The 23,434-nt window shown below is 40.4% G+C and overlaps 1 protein-coding gene across 9 annotated transcripts in view; it reads left to right on the top strand.

The window, feature by feature from the left end:
• DROSHA (drosha ribonuclease III) overlaps positions 1 to 17,801 on the top strand; it is a 120,486-nt gene extending 102,685 nt beyond the window's left edge. For 8 of the 9 annotated variants that reach the window (XM_082382173.1, XM_082382175.1, XM_082382172.1 and 5 more), the window contains 6 exons: positions 8,493 to 8,634; positions 10,169 to 10,251; positions 10,343 to 10,446; positions 12,649 to 12,741; positions 13,561 to 13,607; positions 16,746 to 17,801. In XM_082382173.1, the coding sequence (XP_082238299.1) occupies positions 8,493 to 8,634; positions 10,169 to 10,251; positions 10,343 to 10,446; positions 12,649 to 12,741; positions 13,561 to 13,607; positions 16,746 to 16,876 (600 nt within the window). In that variant the 3' untranslated portion in view covers positions 16,877 to 17,801. The other variant, XM_082382174.1, reaches the window with a different exon arrangement.
• Positions 17,802 to 23,434: the final 5,633 nt, after the last annotated feature.

The raw sequence follows: 23,434 nt of genomic DNA, 5'->3' as shown, positions 1-23,434 counted from the left end.
CTCAGAGAGACTTAGTAACTTATACAGGGTCACCTAGCCAGGAAGTGGTAGAGCCGTACTTTGAACCCAGGCAGCTTGGCGCCAAATCTTTTGCTTTTTAGCAGTACATCTAACTCAAGGCATTGTTTGCAAAACAGTCTAATAACCATCTCATGCTCAGTTGGGTGCTTAATGTTCATTTTCAAGATTTCTATTAAGAAAAGTTTCTTCTTTGTAAAATAGTAATTTATAGCATCGACATCTGCAGACTTTCCAACCTCATGTCTTACCCCATTCAGATCCATCCACCAAAATGATCTTTCTATAATCAGAAAGTTACCTTGCCACTCCCATTTGACACCTTTTGGGACTCCTCTTCCCTTATAGGAAAGTACAGACTTCTTTACATCACCTGCAAGACTCTCTCTGCCCAGAGGCTGGGCAGCCTCACCTGTATCAGCTCTTCCTCACCAGGCTCAGATTTCTCCTCCATTTCCACCCAGGAATCACCTCACTGTGTCATGGCTCCTTGCTTTTATTTTTTTTTGGCTGCATTGGGTTTTCATTGCTGTGCATGGGCTTTCTCTAGTTGCGGCGAGCGGGGGCTACTCTTCCTTGTGGTGCACCGTCTTCTCACCGCAGTGGCCTCTCTTGTTGCGGAGCATGGGCTCTAGGTGGGTGGGCTTCAGTAGTTGTGGCACGTGGGCCCAGTAGTTGTGGCTTGTAGGCTCCAGAGCGCAGGCTCAGTACTTGTGGTGCGCGGGCTCTGTTGCTCCGCGGCATGTGGCATCCTGCTGGACCAGGGCTCAAACCCGTGTCGCTTGCATTGGCAGGCAGATTCTTAACCACTGTGCCACCAGGGAAGTCCTGGCCTCTTGTTTTAATAGAGCTGTTTCGTCATCCTGGAAAACCCTTTCCTACTGTCTTAGTCTGTTCAGGCTGCTATAGCAAAATAGCACAGACAGGATGGCTTATGAACAGCAGAAATTTATTGCTCACAGTTCTGGAGATTGAGAGTCTGAGATCAGAGTGCCAGCATGGTCAGCTGAGGGCTCTCTTCTGGCCCGCAGACTTCTCATTGTACCTTCACAGGGTGGAAGGGGCTAGAGATCAGTATGGCGCTTCTTTCTTTTTAGCATTTAATGAATTTACTTTTTTAATAAAGTTCCTCTTTCTCTTGATAGCTTCTGATTTAGTTGTTTTTTTTTTAACATCTTTATTGGAGCATAATTGCTTTACAGTGGTGTGTTAGTTTCTGCTATATAATAAACTGAATAAAATATACATATACATATATCCCCATATCTCTTCCCTCTAGCATCTCCCTCCCACCTTCCCCATCCCACCCCTCTAGGTGGTCACAAAGCACCGAGCTGATCTCCCTGTGCCTTACGGCTGCTTCCCACTAGCTATCTATTTTACATTTGGTAGTGTATATATGTCCATGCCACTCTCCCACTTCGTCCCAGCTTACCCTTCCCCCTCCCCGTGTCCTCAAGTCCATTCTCTACATCTGCGTCTTTACTCCTGTCCTGCCCCTAGGTTCTTCAGAACCTTTTCTTTAGATTCCATATATATGTGTCAGCATACGGTATTTGTTTTTCTTTCTGACTTACTTCACTCTGTATGACAGTCTCTAGGTCCATCCACCTCACTGCAAATAACTCAGTTTCGTTTCTTTTTATGGCTGAGTAATATTCCATTGTATATATGTGCCACATCTTCTTTATCCATTCATCTGTCTATGGACACTTAGGTTGCTTCCATGTCCTGTCTATTGTAAATAGTGCTGCAATGAACATTGTGGTACATGACTCTTTTTGAATTATGGTTTTCTCAGGATATATGCCCAGTAGTGGGATTGCTGGGTCATATGGTAGCTCTATTTTTAGTTTTTTAAGGAACCTCCATACTGTTCTCCATAGTGGCTGTATCAATTTAAATTCCCACCAACAGTGCAGGAGGGTTCCCTTTTCTCCACACCCTCTCCAGCATTTATTGTTTGTAGACTTTTTGATGATGGCCATTCTGACTGGTGTGAGGTAATATCTCACTGTAGTGAGCTCTTGCTGCATCCCATAGGTTTTGGGTCGTCATGTTTTCATTGTCATTTGTTTCTAGGTATATTTTGATTTCCTCTTTGACTTCCTCAGTGATCTCTTGGTTATTTAGTAGTGTATTGTTTAGCCTCCATGTGTTTGTATTTTTTACAGATTTTTTTCCTCTAATTGATATCTAGTCTCATAGGTTGGAAAAGATACTTGATACAATTGCAATTTTCTTAAATTTACCAAGGCTTGATTTGTGACCCAAGATATGATCTATCCTGGAGAATGTTCGTGACCACTTGAGAAGAAAGTGTATTCTGTTGTTTGTGGATGGACTGTCCTATAAATATCAATTAAGTCCATCCTGTGTAATGTATCATTTAAAGCTTGTGTTTCCTTATTTATTTTCATTTTGGATGATCTGTCCATTGGTGAAAGTGGGGTGTTAAAGTCCCCTACTATTACTGTGTTACTGTTGATTTCCCCTTTTATGATTGTTCGCATTTGCCTTATGTATTGAGGTGCTCCTATGTTGGGTGCATAAATATTTACAATTGTTATATCTTCTTCTTGGATTGATCCCTTCATCATTATGTAGTATCCTTCTTTGGCTCTTGTAATTGTCTCTATTTTAAAGTCTATTTTGTCTGATATTGAGAATTGCTACTCCAGCTTTCTTTTGATTTCCATTTGCATGGAGTATCTTTTTCCATCCCCTCACTTTCAGTCTGTATGTGTCCCTAGGTCTGAAGTGGGTCTCTTGTAGACAGCATATATACGGGTCTTGTTTTTGTATCCATTCAGCCGGTCTGTGTCTTTTGGTTGGAGCCTTTAATCCATTTACATTTAAGGTAGTTATTGATATGTATGTTCCTATTACCATTTTCTTTATTGTTTTAGGTTTGTTATTGTAGGTCCTTTACTTCTCTTGTGTTTCCTGCCTAGAGAAGTTCCTTTAGCATTTGTTGTAAAGCTGGTTTGGTGGTGCTGAATTCTCTTAGTTTTGCTTGTCTGTAAAGGTTTTAATTTCTCAGTCGAATCTGAATGAGGTCCTTGCTGGGTAGAGTAATCTTGGTTGTAGGTTTTTCCCTTTCATGAATTTAAATATGTCCTACCACTCCCTTCTGTCTTGCAGAGTTTCTGCTGAAAGAAAGCTGTTAACCTTATGGGGATTCCCTAGTTTGTTATTTGTTGCTTTTCCCTTGCTACTTGTAATATTTTTTCTTTGTACTTAATTTTTGATAGTTTGATTAATATGTGTCCTGGCATGTTCCTCCTTGGATTCATCCTGTATGGGACTCTCTGTGCTTCCTGGACTTGACTATTTCCTTTCCCATATTAAGGAAGTTTTCAACTATAGTCTCTTCAAATATTTTCTCAGTCCCTTTTTTTTCCCTCTTCTTCTTCTGGGACCCCTGTAATTCAAATGTTGGTGCGTTTAATGTCCCAGAGGTTTCTGAGACTGTCCTCAATTCTTTTCATTGTTTTTTCTTTATTCTGCTCTGCTGTAGTTATTTCCACTCTTTTATCTTCCACGTCACTTATCCGTTCTTCTGCCTCAGTTATTCTGCTATTGATTCCTTCTAGAGAATTTTAAATTTCATTTATTTTGTTGTTCATCATCATTTGTTTGCCCTTTAGTTCTTCTAGGTTCTTGTTAAATGTTTCTTGTATTTTCTCCATTCTATTTCCAAGATTTTGGATCATCTTTATTATCATTACTCTGAATTCTTTTTCAGGTCGGCTGCCTATTCCTCTTCATTTGTTTGGTCTAGTGGGTTTTTACCTTGCTCCTTCATCTGCTGTGTATTTCTCTGTGTTCTCATTTTGCTTAACTTACCGTGTTTGGGGTCTCCTTTTCACAGGCTGCAGGTCGTGTTTTTGGTATCTGCCCCCAGTGGGTAAGGTTGGTTCAGTGGGTTGTGTAGGCTTCCTGGTGGAGGGGACTGGTGCCTGTGTTCTGGTGGATGAGGCTGGATCTTGTCTTTCTGGTGGGCAGGACCATGTCCGGTGCTGTGTTTTGGGATATTTGTGAACTTATTATGATTTTAGGCAGCCTCTCTGCTAATGAGTGGTGTTGTGTTCCTGTCTTGCTAGTTGTTTGGCATAAGGTGTCCAGCACTGTAGCTTGCTGGTTGTTGAGTGGAGCTGGGTCTTAGAGTTGAGATGGAGATCTCTGGGAGAGCTTTCGCTGTTTGATATTATGTAGGGCCCGGAGGTCTCTCATGGACCAATGTCCTGAACTCGGCTCTCCCACCTCAGAGGCTCAGGCCTGACACCCAGTTGGAGTACCAACACCCTGTCAGCCACTCAGCTCAGAAGTAAAGAGAGAAAGAAAAAAGAAGAAAGAAAGAAAAATAAATAAATAAATAAAAGAGAGTTATTAAAAAATATTATTAAAAATAAAAAAGTAAAAAATTAATTAAAAAAAAAAGAAAGAAGAGAGCAACCAAACCAAAAAACAAATCCACCATTGATAACAAGCACTAAAAACTGTACTAAGAAACAAAAAAAAGCCAAAAACAGACAGAGAGAACCCTAGGACAAGTAGTAAAAGCAAAGCTATACAGACAAAATCACACAAAGAAGCATATACATACACACTCACAGAAAGAGGAAAAGGAAAATACATATGTATATTTAAAAAAAAAAGGAAGAAAGCAACCAAATCAATAAACAAATCTACCAATGACAATAAGCTCTAAATACTAAACTAAAATAAACATGAAACCAGAAACAAATTAGATGCAGAAAGCTAACCCCAAGCCTACAGTTGCTCCCAAAGTCCACAGCCTCAATTTTGGGAGGATTCGTTGTCTATTCAGGTATTCCACAGATGTCGGTACATCAAGTTGATTGTGGAGATTTAATCCCCTGCTCCTGAGGCTGCAGGGAGAGATTTCCCTTTCTCTTCTTTGTTCGCACAGCTCCTGGGGTTCAGCTTTGGATTTGGACCCGCCTCTGCATGTAGGTCACCTGAGGGCGTCTGTTCTTTGCTCAGACAGGACAGGGTTAAAGGAGCCACTGATTCGGGGGCTCTGGCTCACTCTGGCCGGGGGGAGGGAGGGGTACGGAATGCAGGTCGAGCTTGCGGCGGCAGAGGCCGGCATGACGTTGCAACAGCCTGAGGCGCGCCGTGTGTTCTCCTGGGGAAGTTGTCCCTGGGTCACGGGACCCTGGCAGTGGCGGGCTGCACAGGCTCCCGGGAGGGGAGGTGTGGATAGTGACCTGTGCTCGCACACAGGCTTCTTGGTGGCGGCAGCAGCAGCCTTAGCATTTCCTGCTTGCCTCTGGTGTCCGTGCTGATAGGGGTCTCTTTTATAAGGGCACTACTCCCATTCATGAGGGCTCCACCCTCATGGCCTAATCACCTTCCAAGGGCCCCCACCTCCTAATGCCATCATCTTTAGGGGTTAGGATTTCAACATATGAATTTTGCAGTGACACAAACATTCAGACCATTGCAGCCATTCTTCTCCCACTGGCAGATTCATTCTTTTCAGTTCTGACTCTACATTCATCAGAATCCACCTACCTAAAATTTTTAAAAACGTACTTGTCCAGAAACTCTAATCCCTTGGTTCTTGGAAGAGGCCTGAGTACCACCAGTATGACAGAACTAACTAATGATTCTGTTATAACAGCCAGGTAGGTCAACAAGCCTCTGAAATGTTTTTCCTCGGGGGTCAGGTCCTCCAGGAGGCCTTTTTGAAAGGCTGGGCTGGCGAAGAGTACCTGCGTGCGCTGTGGCCTCTGCTGTCACTGCAGCTGCCACAGTGCATTGCATTGGCCACTTTGTGTATGGCTTCCTTCAGAGATTAGCAGCTCTCAGAGGGCAGCCACGGGATGTTGATCATCCCAGTATCTTCAGCCAACAGCCCAGGGTCTGGTATAGCATCGGCCTCCACAGCTGTTGCACTGAACTGCCATAACTTTAGGTGGTTTTTTGCCTTGTGATCCCCTCTTGATCTCACTCCTTGGCAAACAGCATGATTTATTCTGAAACAGGGTTCAGCAAAGGCCAAGGATGGAGGTTGTCATTTAAAGAACTGCCATTCAGACTTTGTTGTTTAAGAGCAAGGTCTTACCTCTTTTCAACTCATCTTCTAAATTTAAACTGACTCTAAAAATATGGATCATTTATATCTTCCTTCTCCCCCACTGACTTTTGGTTCAGGCTCCAAGTTTTGGCAAGAACTGAAAGATCTCACTTTCTGCTGACCACCCTGCTTGTGCTTTAAGACCCATCGGGGCATATCTTAAATAAAATTGGTAGTGTTTCTGTTTACATCCTCACTGCTTTCCTCCTTCCCTGTCAGACAGCATTACTGCTCAGCACCGAATGAGGAGCCCTGAGGCTGGAAGGCGGCAGCTGGGGCCCAATAACCAGTGACGTATTTTGGTTTGTGTGAGCTCATATGTACATCAGGCATGCCATGATTCTAGGGCATGAAATATCCATACATGCAGCCCAAGTTAGAGTTTTCTCCTCTCACCAAAAGCATATACTGAGAGAGAAGCTAGTTCACACAGCATAGCCATATTCTCAAAATAGCCCTCCTGTTCCCCCATGACCTGTACTTTGTGAACCTCCCCCTCCCCCATTATAAATCCAGACTGCAAAAGATGTCTCCCTTCCAGCTTCCAGCTCAGTTATTCTGTAATTACAAGATATTAGACTGGTGGGCTCCCTAATGGTTGCGTTTTTGTTTTGTTTTGTTTTTTTTGGCTGCGCCACGTGGCTTGCAGCATCTTAGTTCCCCGACCAGGGATTGAACCTGGGCCACAGCAGTGAAAGCGCCGAGTCTTAACCACTGGACCACCAGGGAATTCCCTGGTTGTGTCTTCTTTTAACGCTATATGCTAGGCCTTTTTAATTTTGAGCTTCTCTATGGATATTAATTTTAATGAAAACACTGTATTGAAGAAAAGATTGCGTTTTGGGGGGCAATCGGAGGAGGAAAGGAGCAGAGACAAGCAAAGAATAATAGTCTAACTCAACAGCAAGCATGGCATGTGAAGATCAAGTTGTATTTCTGCTTCATGAATCATTGTCAGACAAATTAAGAACATATTGTTTCTTATTTATCTATTGTCGAGGATGCAGTCTGAGGCATTGAGGATAAATCTTGATTTTCATAAGCTCAGTTGACACTGTGGAGCCACAGAGCATAAAACTTGCATCTAATAAACAAAGTGCGATGTGGAACGGCAGGGGATATAATACCAGCATAACTTGCAGCTGCTTCCTGTTCCTTGGCCCTGGTATCAGGGTTATTCCTTAGCAGGAAGGAATTGTACTAGACCAAGAGTTTATTTTATCTGTTGTAAGAAAAAGTTCTAGTTTTAGGTACATTATTCCCCCAAATCTTAGAGATTGGGGATAATTACTTTCAGCTTTTGTTTGGTGAGTTCTCATCTTTGTATCTACCCACTTTCTGCAGCCTCCCTCCCCACCTTCCTTTAGTGAGTGATCAGTGACTGTTAAATTCCTAAGCCATGCTTGTTTTATGGGCACCTCTACAATGGACTGGTTGTACAATTTTCATGCACTGTTTAATGTTACTACTTGGATAGTCCTTAGAGGACTGCTAGCTGACTGAAATTCCTAGTAGAAATTTTTGTTTGGAATTCCTGAAGTTGAAATATGGAAATTATATTTTAATTTGATTAAAAATAAAGGGTCTCAGCTTGAAAAACTATGAGTCAGGATATATAGTATATATAGTCTTTATATATATATATATATATATAAATCTGATATATATATATACAATATAAATCTTTAAAGAATGAAAATATAATGTAAATAAATAATTTCAATATTTTAAATAATACTAAAGCGTCACTTCCCCAAATCCTATGATATCAAAATTAGCATCAGTGCCATAAAATGTGAAGCTTATTTTTTACTTTTTAAAAATTGCTCCTTTAAAACTAACGTACAGTGACAGAAAGTAGGTCAAGCTTGCCTGGTGATAGATGGATTGGGTTGATTGATCGCCAAGGGGCCAGGGAACTTGTTTGGGGTAACAGAAATGTAGGAGCTTGTCAAAACTCATTTAACTATACTTAAAATGGGTGCATTTTATTGTATGCAAATTATACTTCAGTAAGTTGATTTTTTTTAATTTTAATGCTCCTTGGTTTAGTAACATTAAACTTAAGGGAATCTTTGACCTTTAGTATAGTATAGCATCTCCCCCAACACTGCTCACTGCTACTAAACAACTAAATGAACTATTTAAATGTCAGTTAGGTGAAATCCAAGAGCAGAATAAGTTATTAAGGAGAAACTAGAAGCATGTGGAATTTGTCACTGTTGCCTGGGGGTGGTGCCTGAGAACTTGAACCATTGCTTGCCTAGGTGTCCCTATGGTCTAGGCTGGGTGGGCCCAGCACAGGAGCAAGAGAGAGACCAAAAGTGAAATGGTTTCTAAATGTACCTCAATTCCTTTTGGCCAGCTGTTGCGAAGCTCTTTGGTGAATAACAGAACTCAAGCCAAGGTAGCAGAGGAATTGGGCATGCAGGAATATGCCATCACCAACGACAAGACCAAGAGGCCTGTGGCCCTTAGGACCAAGACCTTGGCCGACCTTTTGGAATGTGAGTCCTAGGGAATAAAGCTTTTCTCTTAACCTGCAGATTCAAGTTTAAATCAATGGACCAAATTTATGCTGCTTCTCATTATTATTATGTTTTGATTAAAGAAACCTCTTCTCTATTTTAATTTTTATTAATGCTTCTCTCCAAAGCTTGTTTGAAGGAGAATGATTTGGAATTAAGACTTGTGAATAATGAGCAGTGGAAGCTAGCACAACATTGTAAAGCAACCATACTCCAATAAAAATTAAAAAACAAAAAAGACTTGTGGATAATGAATTTATGTTCAGTCTGTGTTCACTAGTGCTCCCCCCTCCTCACCCTACGCCCCTCCATCCTAATGCTCAGCCATCACATCTCTTTGTGTGAAACAGTAACAGAATGTGAAGATTGGAAATAGTGAATCATAGCTGTTTTTGCCACCCAGCAGCCTTTAGATAGGGGCCTAGAAGAAATAAGGTAATTTATTCACTAAATACTAAAACTATTATCTATTGTTGTGAATGAACTCAAAGCTCTATGGACAATGTTGTCATCTTTTGCAGTTTCTCATATGGTCTCGTAGCATTATAAGTAATCCTATTATAGCTAACCAAAGGGTTATACACACAATTTTATTGTTTCTGATACTACTGTAAAATAAGTGGGCCATCCACTGGGCCTTGGAACCTTTTTTTTTTTTTTTTTTTAATGTTTTGGTATTTTTGGCAATTGGAATTACATACAGATATTAAAGTCTACCATGCAAGATCAGCTGATTTACAAAGTGCAAAGGCAATCTGACTAAGGTGCTTAAAAGAACTTCTTTTTCAATTAAAGAAAAGTAACTTAAGATTAGAATTAGAAAAAAGGTAAGTTGAGTGATCATCAGTCTCACTGGCTTTTTTTAGCTCAACAAAGCTATTTTTATTCCTTCTTTTAAAAACTCGGCCATTTGTTTGTGTGGTGAAGATACCTTTTAATGAAGCTGTCTTTGGGGTCACCATTTTTTAATGCAAATTTGGTTATATTGTTTTATTGTCATTAAGCCCAGTATTAATTTTTTCTCTGTTTCGGCAGATTGAATCTATAAATTGTCCCATATCTGTTCATGAAAGATAACACAAACCCTTGTAAATGGGTGATCTCCTCAAGATTGGTGTTAAGAATAGCTGGCCCCAAGGATGTGCTCATTCTGGCATCGTATCTGATCTTCAAGTTTTATTTTGATTTATTTAATGTTAACATGGTTGTGTTCCCAGATGTCATTCTTTCCCTGCTATACAGCAGCATTTTCTGTATCGTTTTAACTAATTATTCATTTATCCCTTAGTCAAACGTAATTTGGTCTTTGTGGTTTTGCATCTTAATCACACATCTCTATTGCTGCTTCTAATATTAGTGATAAAGAGTAGTTCTTGTTTGAAGAAAGATGAAACGGTAATGCTAAAAAATAAAGAGGGCTTGGAAGTTAACGTTTCTTAAACATCTAGGAATCGTACTCTTTCTAGTAAATGTCAATGCATTGTGGCTTATTTTTACGTATTCTCTTTTTCAGCATTTATTGCAGCTCTGTACATTGATAAGGATTTGGAATATGTTCATACTTTCATGAATGTTTGTTTCTTTCCACGATTAAAAGTAAGCTCCTATAAAATTTAAATTGGTTGTATGGTCTATGCTTGGTGATTCTAGAACCCTTTACTAAATACTTTTTGGGGACTTGTTGCAGGAGTTCATTTTGAATCAGGATTGGAATGACCCCAAATCCCAGCTTCAGCAGTGTTGCTTGACACTTAGGACAGAAGGAAAAGAGCCAGACATTCCTCTGTACAAGTGAGTACCTGCTGCCCCCAGGCTGTCGGATCAGGGAAGCTTAGAGTAAAGCTCCATGTGCCTGGAGGAAAAACTAATCACTGTGGGGTAATGGCCACAAGAGTCCTGCATGGAGACGTCTTGACGCTGACTGGGCCCAACACTCAAACTCTTTGGGCCTCTCAGTCTTTGAGCTCTAAGTAAGTGGGTCACATTCGATTATCTGTGCTTTCTCCCATCTCTAAAATGCTTGGGGAAATGCTCCCTGGGAGAAAGACATGCTCAGATAATTTTTCTGATCAAGATCAGAAAAATTTAGGTTAAATTGTTTTATGTACATTCTTATAGTTGTCTTCTTATTTCTTATAACCCCTGCTGCCTACACATCTAGATTAGATGGTGTGTGCTTGTTTGTTTGTAACAGTACTTGGGTGTCTCTCTCCACTCTCTTTGAAGCCCTGCTGGCCTCTGTGCCGACTGCCTGATAGGCAGTCACTGAAAGAAGCAGGGCAGTTCTTTGCCGCTGCTGTGTTATTCAAATATTTGGAACTTTTCTTTTCAGAACGTGTACTAAAAGCTGCCATGTACATTTGAATATCTTTAGTGACACATCTTTATCCTTTGAGTAGTAGCCAAAAGTCATTCAAAGGAAACGCAGGTCACTACACATGTAACACCAGTTTTGATGAAAACAGGAGGTTTGACTCTGAAGCAGAGTAATTATGAGACACTCAGAAGGTGGTTTCAGAGGGTGGTCTCAGAAGGTGGTCTTAGAAGGTGGTTTCCAAAAGGAATTATAAAAGGGAGGGATTATCAAAATAAGTGGGTTACCTCCCAAGGATATGTGTTTTTAAGGATGTTTAAGTATCTAGTTTTAGTACTGGGTTACCCCCGTCTCTGTACACACATGGGTGCAAGTACACACATTTGTGTGAGTGTTTCATATGGAATAAAAGCCCCTTCCTGTGGACTTTCTCAAACTTCACAGTACTCAAGGGAAAACACCAGAGTGGCAGCCGGGAATTTAAATCCTTTTTTATGTTTTTATTTAATAGTCACAACACGTTATAGGCTTTTTCACTAAAAGAAAAACTGAGGCCAAGAGAAGGTTGAGTCACCCCACAGCAGGCTGCTATAAGTTGTCCCAAGAAGCTGTCACTGCTAAACAGTGATTCCTTTGTTTATTGGGAAAAATACCAAATGTTTAGAAATAGCACTTTAACATGTGTCTAATAAGCATAATGAACATCCAAACTGTATTACATGAAAGGCTCAAAGTATTTCCTCATCAAAGTGATAATTAAAGTTCAATAAATAAAATGAGGATGATAAACTTCTCATAGCGCCAGCATGATTACTATAATAAGCACTACCTTTAAGAAGCCATCCGTGTACTTTCATGCTAGTGAGTATATACACACAAAGGGGATGAGTGCTCCCTTCTCATATATCCCCCAAATGAAAGTACGCAGTGAGCTTGTTCTTCTTTATCAAGATGATGGGGTTGTTTTACACAGTTTTTTCAAGATTACTGTGTTCATTCCATTATCTTTGTTGGCTGCATTTAATTTCCCTTTTCCATGAAGTTATCAGTTTTACCACATTTGAAATCTGCACCTTGTCATTAAAATCCAGAGTACCTGGAGTTTTGTTTTTTGGCAGTTGTGTTGTGTACTCCACATCATAGCATACCTTTGAAATGATCTCTGATGTTTCCGAAATTAAATATATTTTCTGATCTTTTAGATAAGATACCAGACATTAGAAAGAATCCATAAAGGATGTGAAGCCATTCAGCTCTGGCTTGAGGTGTATTACCCAAATATTTATGATTTTTCACATGATTAGCACTGAAAAACAATGAACAGACTGAAATGGCTAACTTTTCACTGACAAAAGTTTGTTAATTTTATGATACTTGGAATGACACTTTGAAATTGTTAAAAAATATTTTACCCTTCGTTCGCCTTCAGATACTGTTTATAATGCTTTGGGAAAAATATGTATATATAAAAATCCACTGTAGAATTTTTTAAATTTCCTACTTCAAAGCTGTCTATATTTGTCACGTTAGCAAATCAAAACCTTACTCCTTTAATTTTCCCGTTAATTTTACCTTCCTCTCTCTAAGCAATAAGTCACATGGTTTTTCTTGGAGTTATATATTAGCAATAACAATTAAGTAACACTTCACGTAATTAATGTTTTTCCTTTTCCTTCCAGGACTCTGCAGACAGTGGGGCCATCCCATGCTAGGACCTATACCGTGGCTGTCTACTTCAAGGGAGAAAGAATCGGCTGTGGGAAAGGCCCAAGGTATGAGAAGAAGATACTTTAAATTTCTTCACATGAACATCCTGTGTGTCTGGCAGGTGCCTGCTTGGTATTTCCAAACTCTGCAGCCTGTCTTTTTAAACTCAGAGTATACAGTATTTGAGGGTAATAGCAAAGTGAATCCCAAGGCTTAACGTCCCCACCAAGCTCAGCCCCAAACTTGAGAATCGGCCTTGAGCAGTGGGTATACCATTGCGTAAAGGGCTTTGGCTACCCTGAGGAAAGCACATTACCTGGTGCACAGGTAAGGTCTGTCCAGTTTAAGTTACCCAACACTGCTGCAAGCATTTCATAAAACATGTCACGCATGACACGGCCATTAGACACTTGATCTCTTATTACTACTCACTTGAGCTTTGTAGAAAATGCTCACATCTTCAGGTGAAAAGAATTTCGTATGTTATCACCTTTCTTTGAACCTTCCAATTTATATCTTAAACTGAGAAATGATTTGAAGTCTGTCTACACGTGTATTTTTTTACTCTTTGCCTCTTAAACTTTACACTGAAGATGTTCAAATTTAAGTAAGAAATACTTCAGACCTAATATAGATGGAAGGCATTTTATTGCAGTGTTGAAGGTGTGGAATGAATAACTTAACAGGCTTTGTGCAAATAAATGACATTTCTGCATGCCCTTGTGTGTATTCCTATCTGTTCAATTCAGTATGTGACAGTAGAAGTAATCAGATAAAACTTTATGAACCAAACATGAAAATCAGCCTGAATAATTTGGAGCCATGCTTTGTGTTTTTGAAAAAAAAATCTTTAAAATGTACCTTGTCTTTATTTTATTTAATAGTATTCAGCAAGCAGAAATGGGAGCAGCAATGGATGCACTTGAAAAATGTAAGCCTATCTCTTTTTCTATAATTATATGTTCATAATGTAATGAGTATTTTATGGAAAGAAAATGGGGAAGTAGAAAAATGGTAAGTACTGATAAAATGTGATCTTTTCTTCATAATTATTCTCCAGACAGAGTGTAGTAGAATGTAAGATATGTATAAAATGGGCTTATAATTAAAAAAAAAAAAAGTATTCCCAAATGCTTTTTGATTTTCATTTTCCTGTTTTGTAGAGTCCCACTCTCAGCACAGGTAACCCATGTGAGTGACTTAGTATATTTCATTCTACATATTTCTCTATACTTCTAAAATCTTAGACCTGTGATGGTTTTTTTCTTTTTAGTTTTTGACCATTGTTTTATTAAAACAGGATATTTACGTACTTCTCTGCATCTTTCTTTTCTTGCTAAATAATACATCACGGGCAGCCCTGCAGGTCATAGTGGCTACAATTCATTCTTTCTTAAGGGCTGCATAATATTTCATGCCGTATTTTATTCAGCCTTTAAAATTTTTGGTGGACACTGTTTTTGTCTTTTTATCATTGTTGATAATAAAAGTCTCTGTATTTCTGCTTTTAGTTCTAAGGGTTGGATTCCCAAGAGTGGGATGGCTGGGTTGAAGAAACTTCAATTATGTAATTGACCCTATAGGGAACTGCAGAGTCTTTTGTAAATTGAAGGCTTAAGTGCAAGGAAGTTTTCTTCTGAGGTATATTGTGCCGCTCAGCAGAACCTGTGGGTAAAACCTGGCAGTGCAGTTCCCTCATGCTTCAAATGCCAGCTCAGTGTGGGCGAGAGCAAAGTGCGGGAAGCTAAAGGTAAAGAGGCCCCGGATGCAGAGCCTGGGAGAGATTCCAGGAAAGGCAGGAGGGCCGGGAGCCAAGTGGTAATCGGCAGATGATAGCTTGTGGGTGGGGGAGGGGGAGGAGGCCTGGGGGCAGAAGCTGGTGTTACCAGGGTCCCATGTCCGTGGAATCTTCACTGAGAGTTTTGTTGACTCTGTTGTGGAGCTTTTTTATATGTGTATAGTCACATACTGAAATAAAAATGAGACTCCATTTTCCAGCTATAGGATTGTTAAAGATGATCTTTTGAGTTTTTGGTTTGTTTGCTTTCAACCATAAAACATACTGGAGAGATGGCTGATTCTGAGACTGGCCTCCACATACATACTGGTGGAAGGGAATTGTTTAAACTGCTGGAAAACAGTTTGGCTGTCTGTATCAGGTCCTTAAAGAGGTTCATACGCTTTGATCTAGAGATTTCATTTCTAGGAGTCAAACCTAAGAAAATAATTGGAGCTATGTGCTAAAGTTCACCTACCATGATAAATGTGACAGCTTGGTTTATAATAGCCAAAAAATCAACCAATCAAACTGCATGTTTGAAAGTAGGGAAATGTTTAAATAAATTATCCCAGAGATTGACAAACATTTTCTATAAAGGACCAGGTAGTAAGTACTCTGTCACAATTATGCACCTCTGCCACTGTAGCCCGTAGGCTTGGGAAGTATGCAGATGGCTGGTGTCTGTGCTCCAATAAAATCTTATTTACCAAAACAGGTAGAGGGCTGTATTTGGCCTGTGGGCAGTAGTTTACCAACCCAAGTGTACCCATCAAAATGTGCCTATAACTATACTCTCCCAATGTAAGGATGGCTGGGGGAATGATTTTAAGTGTTCATGTGTCTGTATAATATATGTGCACATTTACATTGCGTGTGTGTGTGGAGTATAACTTCATAGGAAAAGGGCTTATTATAAGGATATATTCTAAAAGCTTATCTATGGCTAGATCTGAGTGGTGGAATTAAGTACTCTTAATACTTGAGACCTGTGTTTTATACAATACATAAGGAATCAAATTAATATCATTTAGAGAATAGGATTTTATTGCTGTTTTATTTCTAAAATATGCCATTATGCTCCTCTTTTGTTTAAAGTCAATCACTGACTCTTAGGTCTTAGGTGATTCACCACCTGCCTTTCAGATCCTTTTCCTACCACCCTCCCCTTCCCTCCTCCCACCTGGGGTGAAAAATGGGACACTGTGCTGAAAGGAAGGGGGGTTAGGAATATACTATATATTTATGTCCACGTTTATTATGCTTCAACCTTAACAAAATCAAACTTTCCCCCAAACATGCCATGCTGATTCTTCCTATTTTTAAATATGAAGTAGTACCTCTTGTGCTTAACAGACCCGTACCCGGTTGGGGAGAATGGTGTCCTTCTCCTCTGTTACCAGATAACTTGTGTTGCTCTCCTTCGTGCATGCATCCCTTTGTGATATTTGTTGCTGAAGTGTGTAAGTGTTTGTTGACTAAGTGTGTAAAGTGACTTTTTCTTGTTCCATATTTGATTTCTCACTCCATTGCTACACTCATTATATACCACAAATAACAACTGAATTGTAAAATGTTTACATCTTATTCAAGATTTCCACTGTGTCAACACTCTTGAGCGGGGTCAGATATCAAACTAAATGTAGGTTAAACTGTGCTATTGAGTGACATGTTTCCTTTCACCAAATGAAAGTGCTCTACTTGAGTTGCTGTTGCCCATATAGCTTTTAGCTTCTCATGATAAGCTTCACAAATTGAATTATCAGAAATAATGACTTAGGATGTGGCCTCCTTTTGTCCATCTGATCTTTTTACTCTTTTCAGAAACTTTAATTGTTGGTAAATAATGGTGTGATAATATCGTTATTTGTTTGAAGTTTTTGGTTTAAGCTTTGTGAAACTATACAACTCCCTTTTGCTATGGCCTTTAATCTCTCCCTGAAAATCACTTGTTGCTAGGAGAACTGTGTTAAAACACCTAGCTGGAAACATTCTGAAGCCACATGTCTATGTTTTAACATACCTGCGTGTTTCGGTGCCTTTTATGCTCGAGTTCACATCAGATACTGAAATCCAGAATCGAGTGCTGATCCAGACTTCCACTGTGTTCCCGAATGAGAAAAGAATAAGAGAAGAAAGCACACAATTTTTTTTTCTCTTGCCTTACAAAATACAACTATATAGATTTCCTATGAATACATGTTTGTTCATATGTGTGTATGTTTAGTTTGCGTCATTCTGTGCACTGGTGGCTCTCCTTTATTAAGTGTAAAATATATCTCCTCGTGTCAGATAACTTTCCCCAGATGGCCCATCAGAAGCGGTTCATTGAACGGAAATACAGACAAGAGTTAAAAGAAATGAGGTGGGAAAGAGAGCATCAGGAGAAAGAGCCAGATGAGACTGAAGACATAAAGAAATAAAGGAGAGCACGAAAGTGGTGGTGTATTTACTTGCTTAATAACTGTGACTGTTGCCGTTTGAGACCTAGCCTAGTTTTCCTGGAGACAATTAGGAATGAATAAAGTGTGCCCACTGAAATAAAACACAGTCAAATCACTCTTGTTGTTTTACGGATCTCATATTCAGTTTTTAGCTGGATAGTCTTTATTACAAAGTATTTGATTTCTCTTCTATTTAATGGAAAACTTCACTTGGGTAAATGTGCATATTCCCTATTATTTTGCTCTTTAAATAGTAAAATTTGAAACGTGTATTCTATGTGGAATAGATCCTGATTTTTCTGTCTTTCTGAGATTGTGACTCCAGACTTTTAGCTGACAAGCAAAAAATTCACTTTACCAGATATTTGGGCTGTGCTCTATAAACATCTGTACTGTTTGAAATCTCTGGATTATTCACTCGATTTTTCAGCTTTCATCTGGGTGTTTATCATGGTCTCAGCTGCAGACATTGTGCTTACCCTCGCTAACTGGTGAATCCTGTGTAGAAGGTATCTCTGTAACACTTAACTGGCTAATGGTGGGGTGCGGTGGGGGAAGACTGATACTTGAGTCACACATATTTCTTGAGTCACTAGAATAGGGGAGAAATCGTGATTCCAAGCCAGAGGACGCTGTAAGCCAGGTGCTCTTACCCTGGGGTCAGTGGACCCTTTAGAAGTTTATAAACAGACTTCAGGAAAGTCTCAGAATATCTTGAAATTGTACTGGATTTGGGGAGGTGGCGGGGAGCAGGAAGAGGGGGGTTCATAGCTTCCATCAGCTCACAGTGGTCCCGGTAATAAAGGGCTAACGTTGCATTAAAAGACGTAACATCTTTTTAATGTTATTTTAAACTGAACCCCACTGGTTTATTATTAATAAAGACAAAACTTCTTTTTTAAAACAGATGTGTTTTTATTCATTAACAGCTATCGAGTGAGTGCGTACTATGCGTCAGGCATTGTTCTAGTCTCTGAGGCTATAGCAGTGAACAAAATAAAATTCCCTGCCCTTGGGGGAGCTCGTGTGCTAGTGAAGGAATACACACAACGACAGGACATAAAACAGAGGTCACAGGGTGATGTAGATGATGGCCACAGTAAAGTAGGAGGTGAGATGGGTGCAGTTTTCAATCAGTTGGTTGGGGAAGCTCCCCAAAAGGGTATCATTTGAGTTAAGAAGGGAAGGAGGAGAGGGAGCCATTCAGGTTATCTGGAGAGTTTCTCTTTATATAACTATTAAATGTTACATATGTTTTGTTGAAAATTTGGAGAATGTGTTAGTTTTATTAGCAGGAGAAAGAAACAAATGTTACTTTGGAAATATTGTGGAGAAATTAGAAAGCATAAGCAGAAAAAAAATATCACCTATGATTCTATCACCCAGAGATTTTTATATTGTTAGACCTTCTTTTTTTTTTTTTTTCCTTTCTAAATTTATTTATTTATTTATTTTTGGCTGCATTGGGTCTTCATTGCTGCACGCGGGCTTCTCATTGCGGTGGCTTATCTTGTTGCGGAGCACAGGCTCTAGGCGCACGGGCTTCAGTAGCTGTGGTGTGTGGGCTCAGTAGTTGTGGCTCACGGGCCCAGTTGCTCCGCGGCATGTGGGATCCTCCTGGACCAGGGCTCGAACCCGTGTCCCCTGCATTAGCAGGCAGATTCCCAACCACTGCGCCACCAGGGAAGCCCTGTTAGACCTTCTGTGTATACACACACGTATGCACGTGCGCTCAAGTGCACCTTCACAATCGGGTACTCTATATATGATTTCCATATCCTTTTTTTTTTTAAATTTATTTCATTTATTTATTTTGGGCTGCATTGGATCTTCATTGCTGCGCATGGGCTTTCTCTAGTTGCGGTGAGCGGGGGCTACTCTTTGTTGCGGTGCGCAGGCTTCTCATTGCGGTGGCTTCTCGTTGCAGAGCACGGGCTGTAGGCGCACGGGCTTCAGTAGCTGTGGCTCACAGGCTCTAGAGCACAGGCTCAGTAGTTGTGGCGCACGGGCTTAGTTGCTCCGTGGCATGTGGGATCTTCCTGGACCAGGGCTCGAACCCATGTCCCCTGCATTGGCAGGCAGATTCTGAACCACTGTGCCACCAGGGAAGCCCTCCTTTCTTTTTTATTAACTAATAAATCATCTCTCAGTGTTGAATCCACATATACATTGATGGCTGCGTATTAATGCGTATTTTGTATGCCAGGTTATACCATAATTTATTGACTAATCTAATGAAAGATGTGTAGGTTGTAAGTAATTTGTTGCTCTCCTAGACAATGCTGTCACATTCATACACACACACACGCATGCACGTGCGTGCACGCACACACACGATAGAGAGGAGTGAGAGAGAAGACCTCTCTAGAGTCTGTTAACTTGTTAATCATAGAAATGTAAGATGGTGGCTGTAAGAAAAGGTTGTCTTGGTTCTCTCCCCCAGAGGAGGACTAAGAGGGAAAGAACCCTGAATTCATCAGTAGCCTTGAAAATGTTAGAGCAAAAGCCAAAAAGCAAGGGAAAATATTTGAACTTTTTTTAAACAAGCACTTTCACTAGTCTTGCAGGTGCATCAAAGTAATGCCAAAGCCAGCATGGGTTCAGGACTTTTTATTGTACCTGCACTTTTCCTCTCTGTAGTATTCTGGCCTTTTTCAGGTTCTCTCTCCATATTGATGGCTCTTGAAGCCTGAAGAAGTTAAGTCCATAACACAGTAGAAAACCCCTTGCAGTGAAACACATCAAACACACATCAGGGCAGGTTAGCTTCAGGGGCTCTGCTGAGCAGTAATGAGGCCAGTGGCCAAACTCTGGAACTAGCCCCACAGACCGACTCAGCAGGCCCTGTGACTACAGTTCCCACTTTGCCTCTGACCCAGCCTAACCCAGTCTTCTCACCTTCCACGTCTGATCATGAGAAGCACCAGTGAGGGTATACATCCTGCATCAGTTCAACTGTGCTGTGTTATTCATGGAGGCTGAATATTAAGGTTGCTTCTCACAAGTCACTTAGGTTCTAGTCAGGGAGACAATGAAGTGATGGTGCATCTACCGACAAAGGGCCTCTGAGACTGGGAGGGGAAGGGCGAGAGTAGGCCAGACAGGGAAGTTAACTATCTCCTTCACAGAGGAGTTAACACTTGAGGAGTTAACCGAACCTTGAAGATGAGAGAGAGCTTGCGCCATGCGGACATTTCCTTCCAAGGAAGCAACAGGATTGGGTGGCAAGAAAATGACTTAGGATCCTATTGTATTCCATGAGAGATGTGATGAAGGACTGAAACAAGGCATTGAGAATGGAGCTGCCAGGAAAGAACATATTTGAAAGATACATAGGAGGTAGAACCTACAGGCCATGGAGTAGGGCGAGGTATCTCAGCCTCAGCGCTAGTGACATTTTGGGCCAGATAATTCTTTTTGGGGGGCAGGAGGGACTGTCCCATGCATTGTAGGGTGTTTAACCACATTCCTAGCCTCTGCCCGCTAGATGTCAGTAGCATCCCTTCCCCCGGTTATGACATCTAAAAATGTCTTCAGATGTTGCCAAATGTCCCCTGGCGACAAAATAGTCACCTCTGGTTGAGAACCACCGAGGTAGGAGAAATGAAGTGAAAGAACACCAGGCTAGGCTTCCCTGGTGGCACAGTGGTTGAGAATCCACCTGCCAATGCAGGGGACACGGGTTCGAGCCCTGGTCCGGGAAGATCCCACATGCCGCGGAGCAACTAGGCCCGTGAGCCACAACTACTGAGCCTGCGCGTCTGGAGCTTGTGCTCCGCAGCAAGAGAGGCCGCGACAGTGAGAGGCCTGTGCACGGCGATGAAGAGTGGCCCCCGCTCGCCCCAACTAGAGAAAGCCCTCGCACAGAAACGAAGACCCAACACAGCCAAAAATAAATATAAATAAATAAAAATTAAATATCTAGGAGCTTTAAAAAAAAAGATACAAACTATTTAGAGAAAAGCAGAATTAGGTGTTGAGTTGAGTTGGCTGTATTGAACTTTAGGGCCTATGGGATGTCTCTGTGGAGATGTTGAATAAGCAGTTGCATACATGGTTTTGTAGCCCAACAAAGATATCTGAGCTCAAGTACAGATTAGAAATGGACTCAAAAACCTCAGTGGTATTTATACATCTACAAAGGAGAACATTGTTTTTCCCAGGTTGGAGACAGGAAACCATTCCAGGGATGTACTGCTTTGAAACTGTAGGCTTCATACAGGAGATAAATTTACACCAGAGAGGGAACTCAGCTTCCATCTGAACTATTTCAACTCTAGATGAGCTTTCTTAAACCAACCAGCTGTTTCAGAATTATTTCTATCATCATCCTTGTTTGTGAAGTGTTTGTGAAATTTCCCTATGGTTACCTTGTACAAAGTGAAGAAGACCCTTTGTGAATTACCTGGGTTCCATGAGATTGTTCTGAACTGGGAGTAACAACACACTAAAGTCTTGCAGACCTGTTCCCTAAAGCTACTAGCCCTCGAATCTTCCCTAGACCTTCATTATTTATTGTTTTATGAAGGATGAAATAAAGCATAATTAGACATTATAATATTTCTTTTGTGTAAATATCAGAACATTTAAGCGAACAGCGTGTGGAAGAGATACTTAATTGACCACAAAAGATTTTTATTCTTATAGAATTATTGTCAGGAATTGCCTGCCCAACAGGGGACCACATTCCAGCCTCTGCGTTGAAGTGAAGCCAAGTGGCTAGTTCCCACCCGTTGAATGTGAAAAGCTTCCAGGCTGTGGTGCCAGGAGCATGTTTGCCATTTTTCCATCCCCTTACTCCAATTTGCTGGCTGGATGCCGACATCCAGGGAGGATGACCTTGAAAGCTACCATCGGTGAGAACATGAGTGGCTGCGTGGAGCAGAGCCTCCACCCCCATTCCCACCCTCCACCTCCCCTCCAAGGATAGGAGAATACTGCTTGGACTTTACTCAAATGAGAAGCAAACATCTATGTGTTAAACCACTACTTGGGGATTTATCTATTATAGCCACTAATGTTACCTTCACTAACATAAGTGTTTCTGAGGCAGGCAATTAACAACCCTAATTGAATATTTGCCAGCCCAACAAGAGTTTTTTAAAAGTTCACCCACCTGTTACTAATGCTATATTGAACCAATGCTGTCATGTTCCTGATTTCATTCTGACATGGTTATGTGTGGTTCAGAAATGCCCCTTTATGTTAAAAGAAATGTTAAATTATAACAGCCGTGAAATGAAATACATTTTTACATATGAATTAGTGGCTTGGAGAACATTCATTCTAAGATTTATTAGTATTTGTAACACCTGCTATAATCCTGGGAAAAGCAGCATCCTTGTTCTCAGGAAGCTCACCAGTTATATTTATTTATTTATTTATTTATTTATTTATTTATTTATTTATTTATTTATTTATTTATTTATTTATTTATTTATTTATTTATTTATTTATTTATTTATTTACTTACTTACTTACTTACTTACTTACTTACTTACTTACTTACTTACTTACTTACTTACTTACTTACTGACTTACTGACTGACTGACTGACTGACTGACTGACTGACTGACTGACTGACTGACTGACTGACTGACTTACTTACTTACTTACTTTTTGGCTGCACCTTGCAGCATGCAGGATCTTAGTTCCCTGACCCAGGGATCGAACACATGCCCCCTGCAATGGAAGGGCGGAGTCTTAGCCACTGGACCGCCAAGGAAGTCCCGGAAGCTCACTATTTAGAAAAGGAAGCACATACACCCAATGCACATAAGGCGCAACACGGAAGATCAGAGAGAGAGAGTGACTCATTCCTTCTGGAGGAATGGTGGGGTCCGAGGAGGCCCACCTTTAGTTTGATTTTGAGAGATGATGTCAATCCACCCAGCTGTTGACTCCTTACCATACTCCCCATGACAAAAAAAACTTTTTTCAGATCAAACATATTTTGTTTTTTAGTCACAATGTCATTATGACCCCTAACAAAATTATCAAAAACTCCTTAATAACTTCGAATAACCAGCCCATATTCAAATGTACAGCTGGTTTGTCCAACTATTGATTCAAACAGGATCCATACGTTGCCTTCATTTTTACGTCTTCTACATCACTTTTAATCTGGAACATTCTTCTACTCCCCCTTTTTTTCTAGTTGAAGAAACCTGGTCAGTTGTTCCAAGAGCTTCCCACATTCTGGATGTGATGCATTGCTTTCCTGTGGTGTCATTTACATTTTTCCTTTATGCTCTGTATGAGAACTAAAGGCTTGATTTTAGGTTTAGGTTCAAATTTTGTGGCATATGTGTATTTCAGGTTCCCCACCCTCCACCCCTGAAGTAATAATTTCAACAGTGCCAGTTCTCTAATTCTTCTGGGGACTAGATGATTATGATGATTAATTTTATGTGTCAGTGGGGGCTAGATGAGGGATGTTGTTTTAGGCAACTGAGTTTGTGGTCATTTGTTATGCAGCATTAGAAAGTGAATACCTTCCCCTTCTCTTTCTAAACGGCTAATCATTTCATGTTACT

The sequence above is a fragment of the Balaenoptera borealis genome, assembly GCF_965194805.1.
Source record: "Balaenoptera borealis genome assembly, chromosome: 2".
In the NCBI taxonomy this organism is placed as follows: Eukaryota; Metazoa; Chordata; class Mammalia; order Artiodactyla; family Balaenopteridae; genus Balaenoptera; species Balaenoptera borealis.
The sequence above is the reverse complement of the archived record's forward strand: the minus strand, read 5'-3'. Positions and strand labels throughout refer to the sequence as shown.